Source organism: Pezoporus flaviventris, unplaced genomic scaffold (assembly GCF_033815535.1).
Source record: "Pezoporus flaviventris isolate CSIRO_AGI_PZ_B2104156 unplaced genomic scaffold, CSIRO_AGI_Pfla_v1 ptg000031l, whole genome shotgun sequence".
NCBI classification, from domain to species: Eukaryota; Metazoa; Chordata; class Aves; order Psittaciformes; family Psittacidae; genus Pezoporus; species Pezoporus flaviventris.
The window spans coordinates 25,294,569-25,310,847 of NW_026892579.1; the positions used below are offsets into that span (position 1 = coordinate 25,294,569).

At 37.9% G+C, this 16,279-nt stretch overlaps 1 protein-coding gene across 4 annotated transcripts in view; it reads right to left on the bottom strand.

Moving 5' to 3' along the window:
• The window catches only part of COL19A1 (collagen type XIX alpha 1 chain), a 180,486-nt gene that overhangs the window by 118,593 nt on the left and 45,614 nt on the right, over positions 1-16,279 (bottom strand). The window contains exons 11-12 of one of the 4 annotated variants that reach the window (XM_061460528.1): positions 2,867-2,920; positions 145-189 (exon numbers count right to left, since the gene is read on the bottom strand). The exons of the other annotated variants lie outside the window; for them this stretch is intronic. Of the exons in view, the coding sequence (XP_061316512.1) occupies positions 145-189; positions 2,867-2,920 (99 nt within the window). The remainder of the gene's footprint in view (positions 1-144; positions 190-2,866; positions 2,921-16,279) is intronic. 4 annotated transcript variants of the gene reach the window in all.

Consider the following 16,279-nt stretch of genomic DNA (forward strand, 5'->3'; position numbering starts at 1 on the left):
TGTTCTTAAGCATTTGCATAGCAAAATAATAAGAATTTTATTCATGAAAGAGTCAAGGAACACATTCAGAAAAAAGCTCTGCTTGTTTGGCCTTATATGAAATTGTTAAGTTGAAAAAATTGTGACATGGACAAAATAATTTACCTTTTCTCCTTCTTCACCTTTACCACCAGGAAAGCCACGCTCACCCTGGAACAAAAAAAAAAAAAAAGTTAAAAATCTCAAACCTAAACATTCTCCAAATAATTTAATTCTTTAAAATAGTTTTATTGCACTGGGTTTTATTATGGGATTAAAACAGAAGAAATTATTTAGATACTGATTGTCGCTCATTCAAAAAGGTGTGAAACCTCTGTGAAAAACCTCTATGAAAAATAGCCATGTTTTTCCACTGTTTTGTGGATTAACAGTCAAACATTTTTTCCATTCAGCCTAAGTAATCTTCTTGGATTCTTGTCCTGACACTGACACTAAACTTGCTTGTTACAGTCCTTCTGTTCTTCTGCAGAACCAGTTTTAATACATTTTTTGCTATTAATAACTTCATTTTAATTTTGAAAAATGACTAGTCAGCTGTGAAGGTCCATGAAACCCAGAACAATTCAAAAAAAGCTACAGATATAATTTACAGAAAGTGCATTCCTTTCACTTTAAAACCCATATCTAACTACTAAAAAACCACCCCAACAGATAAACAGACAAACAAAAAGACAAAAACAAACAACACACAACAAAAAAAAAAACACAGGAGTGAATTTTGAAATATTAACTCAAGCTCATCAGATTAAACTATTTATTTGATAATTTTTCAATAAAAAGACCTGTAATAATGTTCCAGCTCCAATTTGATAATCTACTTGGTAGATACTGCTTGGTATCTTGCAAACGTCCAAGTAGCTTAAGCGCTCCTTAACACTGTCTTCCCCTTCAGTGCGCAATGGTACATTCTCATACACTCTGCTAGGAGATTTAAGTAATCTGGGAGGCCTGAAGGCAAACTTTGTTAGTGAAAACCAAAGCAAAAAACCCATCAGGTACACTCAGTCTTTTCCACATCCCCCACCCCATTAAGGAGTGGGTCAACATTTTCTTCAGCCTCATTTTTTAACTACAGATGCAGTTAACAGAAGCCCTTTATGCTGAACTTCAAATCCCTTATTAGTTGCAATTCCAGATGAATTTTTGGCTGGAAGCCAGCTGGGCTTCTTATGTCTGCAGGACAGTCGCGATCACTCCTTGGACACCTCTTTGCCAGATTCAACAAAGTACTTTGAAACTCTCCTCAAAGGTCTTGTTTTCTAAGCCCCTGAACATACCCTAGCTCCCTGTGGACCCCCTCTGGTTTCTCTACACCTCTTAAAGTATTAAGGGTGAAAGCCCCTCACCCCTTGCCAAACATGACACAGCATTCCAGATGCAGCACCACCAAGCAAAGGGGGAAAATATCTTCCCCTGATCTGCCAGCTTCAGTTTTTACTATCATTGTCCAATATGTGGTTCACTTTCTCCCCAGTAGGAGAGAAAGTGAACCACTGTTAGCACATAATTCAGCCTCATGTCAACCTCCAGGTCATTTTCAGAAATGGTACTGCTCAACCAGTATGTTCTCTGCCTGTACCTAAGTATGGGGCGATAAAGTAACTTCTCTTTTTTTTCAGAAAGTGTCCAGATTTTCTGCACAGATTTAAATTTAAAATAAATATTACAAATTAGAGGGAATAAGAAATACAGTCAACAGAAAGCATAGAGAAAGTAGTTTAGGTAATTTCCACTTGACAGTATTAACAATATTAGCCACTGGTAAGTTACTTCAAGGCATCTGAATGTTGCAGAAATAAAAACGTGGATGTTGCAAAATAACACAATTATGACTGACCTTAATTCTCTTCTCTGTGGCAGAATTCTCATAGTAAGTTAGGAAAAACATTTCACACAAGCTTTTTCATGGGAAATCACTGATTACTTGTCCTGATACTGCAGGATTGTTGATCTGACTTTCAATGTTTTAAATATGCCTGCAGTAAAAGTCAATGAAATCCTGGCTTCGAATTTATAAATTGATAGATTGTGGTAAGCATGTTGCAGAACTTAGTGCTGGCTACCTCATATGCAGAAAAGTTCCTTCCTTCCCTCCGTGCTGTATTACAGGAAATATCTGCCTAAATATACAGAAATCAGGCCTTTGCATCAAGGTCACGCTGCAGAGCACTTTCTTGAAATTTTAGTATGAAGAAAATAATGTGGAGTTTTATGTGTAGTCCCTTAATTTGTGGAAGCAGCAGAACTATTTCCCCTCCAATTTTCTAAAAGGAATTAGCTGGGCAGACATATGTGACATTGAGGCTTCATTCCAAATACTTAGGGTTAAACACAGCTGCAACCAACAGAAAACAAAATCTGGCCATGAAAAGACTAAGGCAGCTTGAACAAATATTACCAGCAAGGTTTATAATACAGATGTCACTTTTTGCAAGTTCTGTCCTTCCCACAATATTCCACCTCTAAAGAGGAGCAAAAGATTCAAATGCAAGACAGGAAGCAGCAGCGCCATCCCTCATCTCATTTTGCTGAGATCATGAGACTCTCAAATTTGGAATTTTTGAATCTGCTACCTTGTGGCTGGAAAGACCTGCACAGTTCTGAGGCTTAGGCAACTGCTCTTAATGCAAAATGATGCTGATAGGCAGGTTTTTAGAAACTGATAGTAAAGTTCCTCTGTCACATTATACAACTCACAAATTGGATATGTAAGTTAAGTGCAATTTATGTAGATACTGGACAGCTGGCAAAAAGGATGTTGAGAGTGAAAATGCAGAAAATTAGACTGTTTTTTTGTTGTAGGTGGTGGTTTATTTATTTCTTTTACCTTGGAACCAGTAAGACCAGGTATGCCAGGAGCACCTACTAAGCCAGCTTCCCCCTGAAACAAAATGTACATAGCCATCATATTACAGACCTAACTCACGAGTGAGCTAAATTAAGAGAAAAAGACATCTAGACATGCACTGCTTCTCGTTCCTTTTCTACAGAAGAGTTGAATTATCTCTAGGTTTGTTTATGTCTGGTGACTTGTATTTGGTTAAAATACATTTCACTTTCAAAATATTATGTAATTAACAATTACAGGCTATTTAATTATGCAGCAGCTGTAGGTTGCTTCAGTTTGGATCCCATGAGAATCTTTCTTAAGTTTTATTTCAGGCCCTGATTCAGAAAAAAATATTTCAGGGGACTCTTGCATACTACTCAAGTACCTAAAATCCCAAGGGTGCCACATCTTCCAGTCTCTCCCTAAGTCTTATTAGGTACTTGAGACCACAAGGATCCATGCTTAAATTGCTAGGTCCCACAGGGAGTTGTACATACTAAGCTGACTGCTGGTTTCTAGGTTCTGCTCAAAGCGGGGTTTCGTATCTTTCCCCAGCCTATTTGGCAGGAGGAAATGCAAATCTTGATCCTATGCAATGAGGCAGACAAAAATTTGTTTCTCCTGCTTCCTAAGTGCATGTTCTGTGCATGTTCTTAAATTACCGCCTCCTCTACCCCAAGAACAAAATAAGTCAGCTATATGGTCGACTGTTAGTCATTCCCTGACCCACAAATGACTTTCTCCTTGCATTGCCCATGAAAATTAATCTGATTTGGGTTTGTAAATTCCATTCAGGAAACCAGATACTTAAAAGTTTTGCTCAACAAATAAGCATAAGTAAAAACAAAAACCTTGTTAATAAAAAAAGTTTTTAAAGGTAACTATCCAAGCTGAGTAACATGGTAAACTTCATCTTCAATATCTGAATAAGGACAAGTTGAGTAAAAGAGAAAAATACAAATCAACAAGTCTGAATTGAAAGCTATAGACAATGCAATTCTGCATTTACTACAGGGACTTCTAAGAAAAGATATAGTTAAAAACCTACTATTATCTTGTTTAAATTAAAACATAAAATATTGCAGCAGTTTCCTTTTCCATTCCTTCTTGGCAAAGCATATTAAACAGTTACAGACCTAGTGAGAACTAGGCTGTGACACTGAAAGCTAAGAGCCACCCTCTATCTACATGAAATATGCCACAGTGAAGTACATTAATTTTGGTCTCAATAAATCTAAAGTTACTGACCTAAATTCTAATAGAATTCACCCTTGTTCATATTACTTCAAGTGGGAGCTTAGAAGACTTATTAAAGGAATCTAAAATCAAATGCTTTCTCCATTCAATTCATGGGTGTTAATCCCTGGACAGAAGTTTGCCCTTGTAACTCACACACTATCCAATTCAGTTATCTAGCCAAGCCAGGATTCAGCCACAAAAGAAAGTTTTGAAAGTTCACTTGTTTGATTCCAAGCCAAGCAGAAGACGAATGCCTCCCAGACACACAAAAAAGAACAGAGACAAAGGAAAAACTCCAATCTCTCTTAACAAGAGAAAGAGACAATAAAAGAACAATTACTCATCAAAATGATACAAGTAATTAAGCAAATAAATACAAAGCACTGATGATTTACAGCAATTAAAATACAGCTTAAAATAGCTTCTTAAAATGGAATTTTTCTAACTCCAGTCATGATAGAGTTTCCAACATCTTCATTCCAGCTCCCCTCTGTAAAAATAGATGATAGCATGCTGGGGTAAAAATCTAATTAATCGTTACAAGTAATCCTTAGCCCTTCATTTTCTCGAGATTTACAGCATGAATTCAGAAAATTTTTTCATCATTAATATTTACCCGATAATATTTCACCTTTGCTGCTATATCAGAGCACTGTAAACTAGAAAAAAAAAACCCCACATTCACTGTTGTGGTTTGTTGTTGGATTTTTTTTGTGGAGACAAGCTATAGATGTTTTGCCTTGCACTGTTTAATCAGCGAATATAAATGCTTATCCCTTCAACACAATGCAAAAATAACCTCCTAGATCAATACTGATTCTTATAAAATCTAAAATGATTGATATTGCGGTTTCTTTAACTATTCGGGAAATTAGCAGTGTATTTATAATCAAGTTTTTAATATATTTATCATTTATTGATTATGCAGTTTGTAATTATAATGCAACACCCTATAAAATTAGAGATTCAGTTTATACCTAAGGGTTTTTAAGTTAGAGTAAGACACTGTGTATCTGTGTACATAGAAACTTTCTTCGAATGCATTTACATTCATTTTTAACACCCTGATTTCCACATTTAGGTATTTTTAGCCCCTAAATAAGAGACTTCCAGATTAAAAAAAAAGAGGCTATCTTAACATACAAATATGTGACCTTTATTAGGTGCCCTGGACACATGCACTGCCAAACAGTAGGGTGCCAAAAATTAATTAGGCAGCACATTATCTAATCACAAAAAAAAAATAATAATAAATTGAGAGAACCTGTTATCAATAACTGGGAACATGTTTTGGTATTTGGAACATTTTAGGCATTAATATGATTTATATTGGCCAACATGCCGGCGCGTCATGATATTCTCTTCAAGGCTGGGAAAGAGAAATCATTTCTGTAAAATACTTTATGCATCTTGCAGATACGGTTTTGCAAAATTAAAGCAAAACAAATAAAACAAAAAAAAAACCCACCCGAAACCCACCAAGAAACAGTCAGATGCTTCTGCAACCTCGAGATGAAAACCAAACATTTTCCTCTTTATTTTTAAATTTACTAGAGCACTGCCAGGAGCTTGATTTACAGAATAGTCTTGATACTCCAAGGTTACTAGGAAGGAAACTCATCTCAATAGAAGTAAAATCAGCATGGTCAAACACTACTTATTGTTTTGATAATTTATGGATATGTGCCTTCCATTACCCTGAGTCTGCCAGACCCCTGGAATAATCTAATAGGCCCGTATTTTAAAATGAGGGCAACTATTTTTTGCAGAAATGGAGTGTAATGTTCAAGAATGTACTATCAGAGGGCTTGAGCAGCATCCCCCTGTGAAGCACATACCAAGCCAGTCCAGAGCCACCAGCAAGGGCAGAGCTTTGTCTTTAACAAATAAAAATCCCACACCAATTACACTCCATTATGTGACACCTTCCTTAGCCTACTAGAATATTTCCTTATTTCTTTAATCAGGCTCCTGTAAAAGGTTAGGATCACCTGATAGAATATTAATGACATAAAAATATATTCAGCTGATATTTGCCAAGACTTGCCCCATGAATCTCCTAGATTAGTCATGAGTTTCTGCTAACATGACATTTTGGGTCCTAATTATCCTTTCGATCCCACTTGGTTACTGCTGAATTACCAATATACTTGCTGAGTACTTGCTTAGTTCTATCCTTGAGCCATGTGAGCAAGCATAAAATCCTCTCTTGAAATAACCTGATGAAGGGCTTGTGACAGGTATATTGTTTCCTTTGCTCTGTCCTGCTTCAAGAGGACAAGCAGCTCCAGCAGAGCAGGAACATCACGGTTTGGCCAAAGGGGTGAGGGCTGGTCAGAGGACTCTTGTGTCTTTGTGATCAGGGCTCCTGTGGCTTTTTTGCACAGCTGCTCAAGAGAAAGGCCAATAAGAAAGCCCTACAGTACTCAATTGCATCTCATAATATAATCTGAGATCAGGAGGTATCCATTTTTCCTCCTTCCCAAACCTTCCTGATACCCACCTTCAGGACAAGGCTGACCAGCCTATCTGTTCAGGCAACTAGACATTAATGCATTCTGAATTAAACACTTGAAAATGTAGGTTTTGGTGCTTTGCAAACTAATGAATCAGCAGCCAGACACAGCTCAGAGGTTCAAAGAACATGGCCGCAGTGCTCCTTACTCCAGACTGCGCTCTCTTTAGTTGGCATTGTTTCCTTTTGTACTAATTAGCATGTCTTACAAAGCAGGCAATTCACACAATTTCTATACTCAAATACATAGAGCACTCATTTCACAAATGAAACACATAAGACAAAACTTTGTGTCTATATTTTGCTCTCACAAATTATTTAGACATGACATGAGAACTCAGAGAAGTTGTTCTGAAAAAACTAGGATGAAAAGATCACTCCATTTGTTTTCATGCATAACTACAGGCTGTAGGCTGGCATACTGCCTTTTTTTATTTTAGTTTTGAAATCTGACAACGAACTGACCGAAGCCTTTATGATAGATGCCGAGGAGCTGTTTTTATACCCTCAAGAAAAGTATGAGCAGAAAAAGAGCCTCTATTGTCAGTAGGCGTACTTTCTGCATTTAGCAAAACACAAGTGGAATTCACTGCTAACACATGTCCTTGAAGAAGTGACAACTGCTTCCTTCTTGACCACCTTCATCAAGAATCATTAAATTGTTTAGGTTGAAAAAGACCTTTAAGGTCATCAAGTCCAACCATTAACATAGCACTCCCAAGTCAGCCACTAAACCATGTCCCTAAGTGCCATGTCTACATGTCTTAAATACCTCTAAGGATGGTGACTCAGTAACTTCCCTGGGCAGTCTGTTCCAATGTTTGACAACCCTTTCTGTGAAGAATTTTTTCCTTCCCTGGAAAAATTTAAACCTCCTTTGGCACAATTTGAAGCTGTTTCCTCTTGACCTATTACTTCTTACTTGGGAGAAGAGACCGACACCCACTTCTCTACAACCTTTCAGGTAGCTGTAGTGAGTGAAAGGTCTCCCCCAAGACTCCTTTCTTCAGCCTGAACAAACCCAGTTCCCCCAGCTCTAAACTTGTGCTCTCAAACCTTCACCAGCTTTGTTGTTTTTCTTTGGACACACTCCAGTACTTCAATGTCTCTCTTGTACTGACAGGCGAAACTGAACACAGTATTCAAGGTACAGCCTCACCAGTGCTGAGTACAAGGGAATGATCACTTCCCCAGCTGTGTCACCTGAAGCAACACAGTAGAAAAAATTTGGAAGTGATGTTGTACTCGTGGACAACTAATTGATTTTTGTAACTGTCTTTTCTCCCTTACAGTAGGTCAGTCAAAAGAAATTGCCTGACACACCATCTATTGATTTATTGTTAACCCAGCCATAACATGGCATTAAAGCAAATCTAAATTTATTAAAGTTTCGGCAGAAGTGGCAATTAATCTAATTGGCCTTGCTAAAATATTTGAAATGCAATAATGTTAAATAAAAGCTAAAACACATTATCCAGTATTAATGAAATTCCAAGGTCTTTTCAAAATAACAAAATATGTTATCACTACTATATTCACCACAATAATTGGAGCCCCAAGCCTATATTAGGAAGGTAAACAGCATTGGCCAACCTCTTAGATGTCAGCAGATATTCATTAATGCAGGAATTATCATCATCATCCATTTCCAGAAACTGAAAATTCAGGAGGGAGATTCTCAGGTAATACAAATGCTGGTTTACACTAACAAATATCTGTCCCACAGACCATTAAATATGAAAAAAACCAAACAAAACCAAACAAACAAAGAAAAAACACTAGCAAAACCAAGGACTTAAGGTGAATCGAAAATAAACAGACCTCATATTGACTGGAATTTCTAATCTAGGAACTCACGAGTACTGTTTCTGGAATACCATGTTGTTGGTGTGCTTCTCTAACTGCAAACCTTCTATCGACTACTGATAAATAAACCAGTTCACAACACAATTTCCACTTGGAAGTTTAAGACTTTCCCAAGAAATGTATCTCCTCACTTCTAAAACAATGCCTTTTGACATTTGATGCATTTTGAAGGAAGGCTAGTATTTGGATGAAGTGGATATACCAGCTATGTTATTAGGACTCAAACAGACAATGTCTGACCTGTGAGTCTGGATCTACTGTGAGTGGATCTACTGACCTAGGATCTGATCCCTAAAGGTAAATCTCCAGGTGTACCCCATTACTGTAAATTCTGAGCAGCTTTTTGAAGAACAGTGACATCTCGGCTTAGTAGAGTTGTAACTTTTCCTTTCAGGCCCTTTTCTTAACCTCTTTGAGGGCCATTAGCCTATTCCATATACCAAGTCTAGGATGTCTGACCCAGAAAGCAAGCTAGTCCACTATTCAAGGGATGCAGAATCTCTGCACGAGTTTATAATCATCGTTTCACTAAAACTGATTTTACTTAGAGAATCAACGTTACTCTGACAGCCATTTCTCTGGCTCATTCCTTCCTCATTCTTCTGAGGTTCAGCAGCAGAAGTACTGCCAGTACACCATATTCTAGATGGTGGTATTTCTTCTGGCTATTTCATAGCACTGGCATTATCACCTTGTCACTGCAAAGAGCCACACATTTTTGTTAACAGTTCCTGTAGTCTCATCTTCTTCCACCTCAGGGATTTTTTTACCAGGAAAAAAAAATGCTCAGATAAAAACATAAAGAAATGGCAAACTGGACATAGTCAATGTCACATTACACATCCCACTAGCTAAAGCTCTCAGAGTTCACATTAATCAAGGATGATTAATAACAGCATCCTGATACTCTACTATTTCCACAGCTGGTTTTGCCAGCAGTTGCTATCATGGCACTAACAAATGCCACAAAGATCATTAATTTCTTCCACTCCCAGTTATTAAAAGAAAACAAACCCCCCAAACTGTAATTAAATAAATGGGCCACGGTTGAGACAACCTTTCTCCAATTATGCAGTGTGCTGTTATGTAGCTCACAGCAAAACCAATAAGGAATAGGATTGTACACTACTTATTCTCATCTATTTAGTAGTTTCCCTCCTTCACTCTTCCCTCACGGCCTTGGGTGCATTTCAGCCAATACTGTATCACCTCTGGGCAGTGAATTTCTTTTACTCCAGGCTTATGTGTGCTATACTGTACAAGAAAGTCCTTCTCACACTATGGGAAGACACAGGAACACAGCGTGTAACAGCTATATGCCAGAAATCTGTCATTATCCTTCCATGCATACTCGTTAAGGGAATTTTCATTCTAAGGAGTGGACAGCTAAATAAATATTTCTTGAGATCTTACTGTCAACAGCTATAAATAAAAATGTTTTGCCTCTTCCATTTGTAAAGGTAGCAGATTACAACTATTAAATAATTCAACTATGGATTAATTTCTCCTATTTTGTATCCTTCTTATTACAAACTAAAATAATGTTATCTTCACTTATACGGAAAAATCAGAACTGCCATTCACAACGTAAGGGAAGCACAGTGAAAGGGGTGTTAATTCTGCAGAAAAAGCATCAGCTGACTGGCTTCCTAGTATCTGTAACAGAAAAATCTGGCTGGCGTGAGGTACTTGTTAAATACAAATCAAACACCTGTCAACCAGCTGGGCCCCGTGTGTCACTGCTGAGCCATCTGCAGAAACACACCCCGTGCCAGTTGCTTTACTTAGCATGGCCTGGGAACAAGAATCCATTAGACAGAAAGTCAACAGTGGAATTAACAGCACTTTTTCTTTTAGTGCCCTTCCACTTACTTGTTTGACTTCTTGTGTTTCTATTTTTGGGAGACTCATGCCAGAGTAACAGTGCTGACTGCTGGTTAGACAAGACTTGGCCCAGCCTCAGCGTGTCACATTGATTTAATCAATTCAGACTTGAAACATACAGTATGGATCTTCGGTGTTGATAAATACTGGATAGCAGTAGGAATTGAAAAAAAACCCAAACAAACACAATAGTCTATTTTGCAATACCTACGAAAAATCTCATGATGTGAACAAAAAGCAGTTTTTATGTCCAACAACTTGGTATCTACGAGTTAAAAAAAAACAGTTTGCATGGAATTCAGAATATAAACCCCACATTATAATTTTAAAAGTCTTTTTGGGAAGTATATTCATTGACATTAAAAATGCCCATATGAGTTGGGAGTTATTTAAATAATTGTATGCATAATACATCTCATGTACCAATAAAAAGGCAAAGGACAGTTAAAAGTTAATAGGTCACGAGCCACAGCAGCTAACAGTATAATCTATAACCTCTGTATAATTTGTACTACATATAATTTTCTACCACATGAAACTAATTTTTTTTAACTCTCATGCACTACTTGTAATAAAAGCTGTTAGTCAAGGAGAAAACAATGTTATATATAAATTAAATGAAGTACAGTAACAAAGGTATCCAAAATTATCCTAATATAGATTAATGATTAATCAGATCCAAAATCTAGTGTTTGAAGTCTAATATCTTAATTCCTCAAAAGTCGACAAGCAAAACTAAGCAAAATGTGTCAGACTAGCTGTACAGTGCTGCAGTACAGCGAGAAAGTTCCTTCCTCCCCAGTTAGCCATCTCCTGCAACACACCCCTACCAACTTTTCCAACACTAAGTCTTGTTATAATGGACATTTTTCTTAAAGCCATACTTTCTGATGAGATGTGAAAAGCTCAGAATATTATTTTAAACCGGACAGTCTCTAGCCCTCACTTTCTAGCTCTGAAGGAGGGAAAAATAAAATCTATATGCCACAGAAATCTCACAGAAAGAACCCAGTAAATACAATTTACTAACAATTGAAGAAGAATCCACCAGCCTGCCCCCGCCCTTTCAAAGTTATAAGGTCCTGACTGAGGCTTCTGAAACGCAATTAAGAATCCCAGAGCCAGGCAGGCTCACAGCTAGAGTATTCATGAATCTCTGATTAAGGAACAAAGAGCTGCATTTAACGACCACATTATTTAACAACTGCATTATTTCTCACTTCCACGTTACATAACACGCTAACAAAAGCCTGTCCTGCATGGCACCGTGCCACCCTCAGTTTTGCTCCCAGCAGCCCAGACCCCTAATAAAATGGATGGTGACCTCTGGTTTCTTTGGCCACACCTCACATTACAATAGTGGCTGCTGCATGCCGGGGCCCCGTGACCGGGCAAGTTCTGGTGGTTATTACAACTTCATTGCAAATACCAAAGGGTATAACCTTCCACCCCCACCCTTACCTCACCAGTGTCACTTGCCTGAAGTAGCCCATGGCTTTGATGCCGAGCAATGCAAGCATTTGCATCTGGTTTCCAAAACACATTTGCACTTCTGTTCTACTGAGATGTACTAATCTGATTTTGAGCAAACCACAAAGGACAGAAGACAGTGCCACGGCTTTCCTCAAATGGGCTAGCTGACAGACTGAAGCATAGTTTCGCTCTCCCCTCAAAAAGCAATGAATCTTTAATTAAAAATGAAGTCTCTGCTCACCAACAGCACACAGTCTACAGTAGTCACTAATACACCATTCCTTCCAGAATGGAAATAACACCCAAGCAGTGTCACTGCACACAAGGTAATTTAATGCCATGGAGTTTTCTATCGAGAACCAAACTGTACTGCTGTCGTTCAGCTTTAGGAATTGAAAAACCAGGGAGCTCAACAGTTCCTGGAGTTATGAACTGCAAAAATCACCTAATAAGGCAAAAATAAGTCAGCACAGCAGACAGCTCTCTGGAATCAAATTTATGATCAAAGGCTATTCAAAACACTTCCTTCTTATGCTAAGGAGAGAGCGAGAGCAAGCAAGAACTATACATGCTAAAGCTATGAAACAAGTTTTGGAAAACATAATGCTCTAAAGTGTATTTGCCAAGTAAGATTTTTAGAAATTACATATATGTATCAGACAGCTACTGAGAGATACCGCTTTCATATTCATCCATCTCTTAAAATCAGGTATGTCTTAATTATACACAAAGATATCACTGAAAACACAGAATACAAAGCTCATACCAAATCTGTTGCAGTAATAGATGGTGTCTAACTGCCTGATTTCCAACAGCCAGCAATTCTTAAACTCAAGGCTTTAAACTTAGTGGTAATAAAATTTCCAATTGGAAAAGCAGTCTTTATTTTTTGAGGCTAATCTATGTACTTGTTTACCCACAAAACTCTAGTTTTTAGATATATGCACCATATTTCATATTAAAATGCCCTTTTGGCTTTACATTCTTACAGCTCACAATTTTACTTTGAAAAGCTGTTAAATACCTTTTCCTATGTTAGCAATTATACTCTTTTTATCTCTTTTGGAGACTTCAGAGTAAAGCAGTACAAGGATTTTTCAAAAGCAGCATATCTGGTAAAATTTATGTCCATACCTGACCTAAAAATACTGAAATACAACAGATTAGCAATGACAGGAGCTCAGAAATTGGGCAGCACTGAACAAAAGACAGACAAACTGAGTAAGATGGCTTTAAGCAGTATCTATCCAGTGCTCCACATGCATTTTTGGAAGCTTTCTCAGAGATACTGATGAGCTACTTCAGAAATATCCTAACCCCTGTCAAAGGTCTGTACAGCACATGAAATATGAAGGCACTGTGTCCAGAGATTTTTCAAGACAGCTGCAAGGAAAAGACTGCATTACTATAACCTCAACACTAATGGCTCCTCAGATTTGTTCTTCTGAAAAGTCAGATACGCTTTCAAAAACTCTAGACAGAGTTTCCATGGTCTAGCTGGCGCTATGGGGAAAGCAGTCAATGGTCACAAGATTCTTCATGACGACACAGTTTGATTTGGATGTACATTTTACAAGTTTCCAGTTGTGAATTTTATGACATAGCTGGCCCTGAAGACCTGACCCTGGAGTATGGAGGTGGGTTTTGAAAGCATCTCTGAAAGTAATTTGATGTCACATGCTATATTAGCATGCTATATATATTTTTTTCCCCCAACTTTTAACTTAATGTATATATATTTAAATCATATTGGAAATCAAATGGACATTTCTAAGCCAAGCTTCTGAATTCAACTTCTCTAAAAAAAAAAAAAAAAACCAAAAAAAACCCAAAACCAAACCCAAAACCTTACAACGTAGCAGTTTTTAAACTCATGTTCTCAGGTACCACTAAGGGAAAGGGGAGCTCTTCCCACCAGGCAGTGCAAAGTAGACTGCATAGGAAGTGTTAACATGCCACTTTGGTGTGGCACACATACCGCAAATGGTATTTATATCTTGTTTTGGAAACCCTTTCACTAATGTTTTTTTTACCTGTACCAGGTACAAAGAGAACCCTCTTAATTACAAAAGGGTAACAGAATTTAACAAGAATAAAAGTATCAGTGCTGGGTTTCAGAGCCAGTTAAAATTGAACACAGAATACTGATAGTGGGTTTGAGAAAACTGAACTTACAGATAACCATCTCATAAAGTTAAATGAGAAAAACACCATCATAACGCAATATATTCTAGTCCTGCTACCTTCTGGCTTACAAAATGTGAGTTCATGCGCACTTTGTTGGGTCCTTGCCACAAACCCTAGAACAGTTTGGTTTGGAAGGGACCTTAAAGTTCCTAGTTCCAAGTTCCTAGTTCCAAACCACCTGCTCCAGACAGAGACACCTTCCACCAGACCAGGTTGCTCAAAGCCCCGTCCAGCCTGGCCTTGAACACTGACAGGGATGGGGCAGCCACGACTTCTCTGGGCAACCTGTGCCAGTGCCTCACCACCCTCACAGGGAAGAATTTCTTCTCAATATCTAATCTAAATCTAGCCTCTTCTAGTTTAAAGCCTTCAAATTTTGTCCTGTCACTACATGGTCTTGCAAAAATCCCTCTCCAGATTTCTTGTAGGGTCCCTTTAGGTACTGGAAGGCTGCTACAAGGTCTCCCCAGAGCCTTCTCCAGGCTGAATAACCCCAAAGTACATGCAAGTGAGCAAAAGGAACAATCCTTCTACAAATATAATCCTTTACAGATACCTACTGTATCTTCATGTAAACCCAATTCATGACTCCTGAAGTACAAATCACACTCATACGGTTGATAGAGCTCCTGAAATGTACACTCGGGGCTTTTTTTTCCCCTCTAGTCTGACTTTGAATATAAACCTAAGTTGTGTAATGATAAACATTGTTTTTATTCATATAAGTATTTCTTTCTCCTTTCAGTCTGTCTAAACTGTTTATTTTATTAATACAGTGCAGGAGCACCCATACAGTGCAGTAGCAAATGCACAGCATACTCAATATTTCCCTGCCTCTTCAGGCCTGCTGTGCAAAACCAGCTATTTTAAAAAGCTTACTCAATATATTTACTACTTTAGGCTGTCTGTTCATAACCTAGATTGTGAAAAATTAGGCAAGAAACTACAACAGTAAAGCTAAGCTATTTGAAAGTCACATATTAAAAGTCAATGGTGTCACAAGTATTTCACAAAATGTCATTTAAGAAACATAGATGCATTATTTCTATCACTATGAACTGTATACAATGAACCACCAAAAAGCAATCACTGTGGAGGCTTGGATAAAGGGGAACACACAAAACCAGTTTACTTTGGTAAGTCTTCTGAATTTTATGAATTGCATTTCTGGCTACATTGGTTTTATTTTTCAGAATGTAGTGACCGAGGAAGAAGAAAAAGTTTTTTCATAATAGGAAAATATGGCCAAATATGGGCTGGCCAAGAACAGAGCCAATTACTCACCTTAAGCAGCTTGAGTCCTTTGAGCCTTGCTGCCATCCACGCATTCTCAGAAGCTTAAGAGCTTTTCAGCTAGCAGGACCCATATAACACCCATGAGCCACAACTCGGCAAGAGGCTTAGTACTTTGTATTAAAGTACATGCCATGGTGGCACCCTCTCTCTCAGGAGGGGGAACTATCCCACTAAACTTTTAAGTACACAGAGTTCACCCAACCCTAAAATGTGATATGTCAAAACAATTGAGTGATGCATCTTGACTGCCAAGGCATCACAGACCAGCAAAAAAAAACAAAAACAACCCACCCAACCCCAAGGAAGACTACAACACCTAGCATCCAGGACATAAACTTTTAATCATAAACAATTCATTGTCATGGCATTATAGACCCAGAAGCAAAGGGAAGGAAAGGATTTGAGATATTCAAGTGTCAGCTGAGTGACACAAGAAGTGCAGGTAACAGAACTAATCAAGTCTACAGAAACAGGCCTTCTAATAATCAAGCTGATCTCATTCTAAGGTAAACTTCTAAAATAGGTCAAATGAACTGATATTGTTGCTTACTCATAGCAACCTGAGTGAGATCTGCAATGTATTTATTCTCTCAACCTTTCCCCAAGGAATGGTGGACCATTTCCCCAAAGGAATATTGCAGTGGACAGGTTTTGGGTGGATCAGAAAGAATGCCGCTGCTCTCTGAAGCCTCAAACTGCATCTACATAACAAATAATTGTATTGTTTCTTTTTTTCTTTTTCCTGTTTCTAACTAGTGACTCAGGGGGCAGATCTGCACAAAGCTCAGACAAACACAGTGCAGAAAAACATAAAAATAGCCATATCAGTCAAACAAATATAACATCTCCAACAAACGATAATGGATACTGAAGGGTTTAAGAGGATAAACAAACATAAGTAACTCCAGAAAATGCTCTCCCAGCATAGCACAGTCTGTACCTCAACTTCC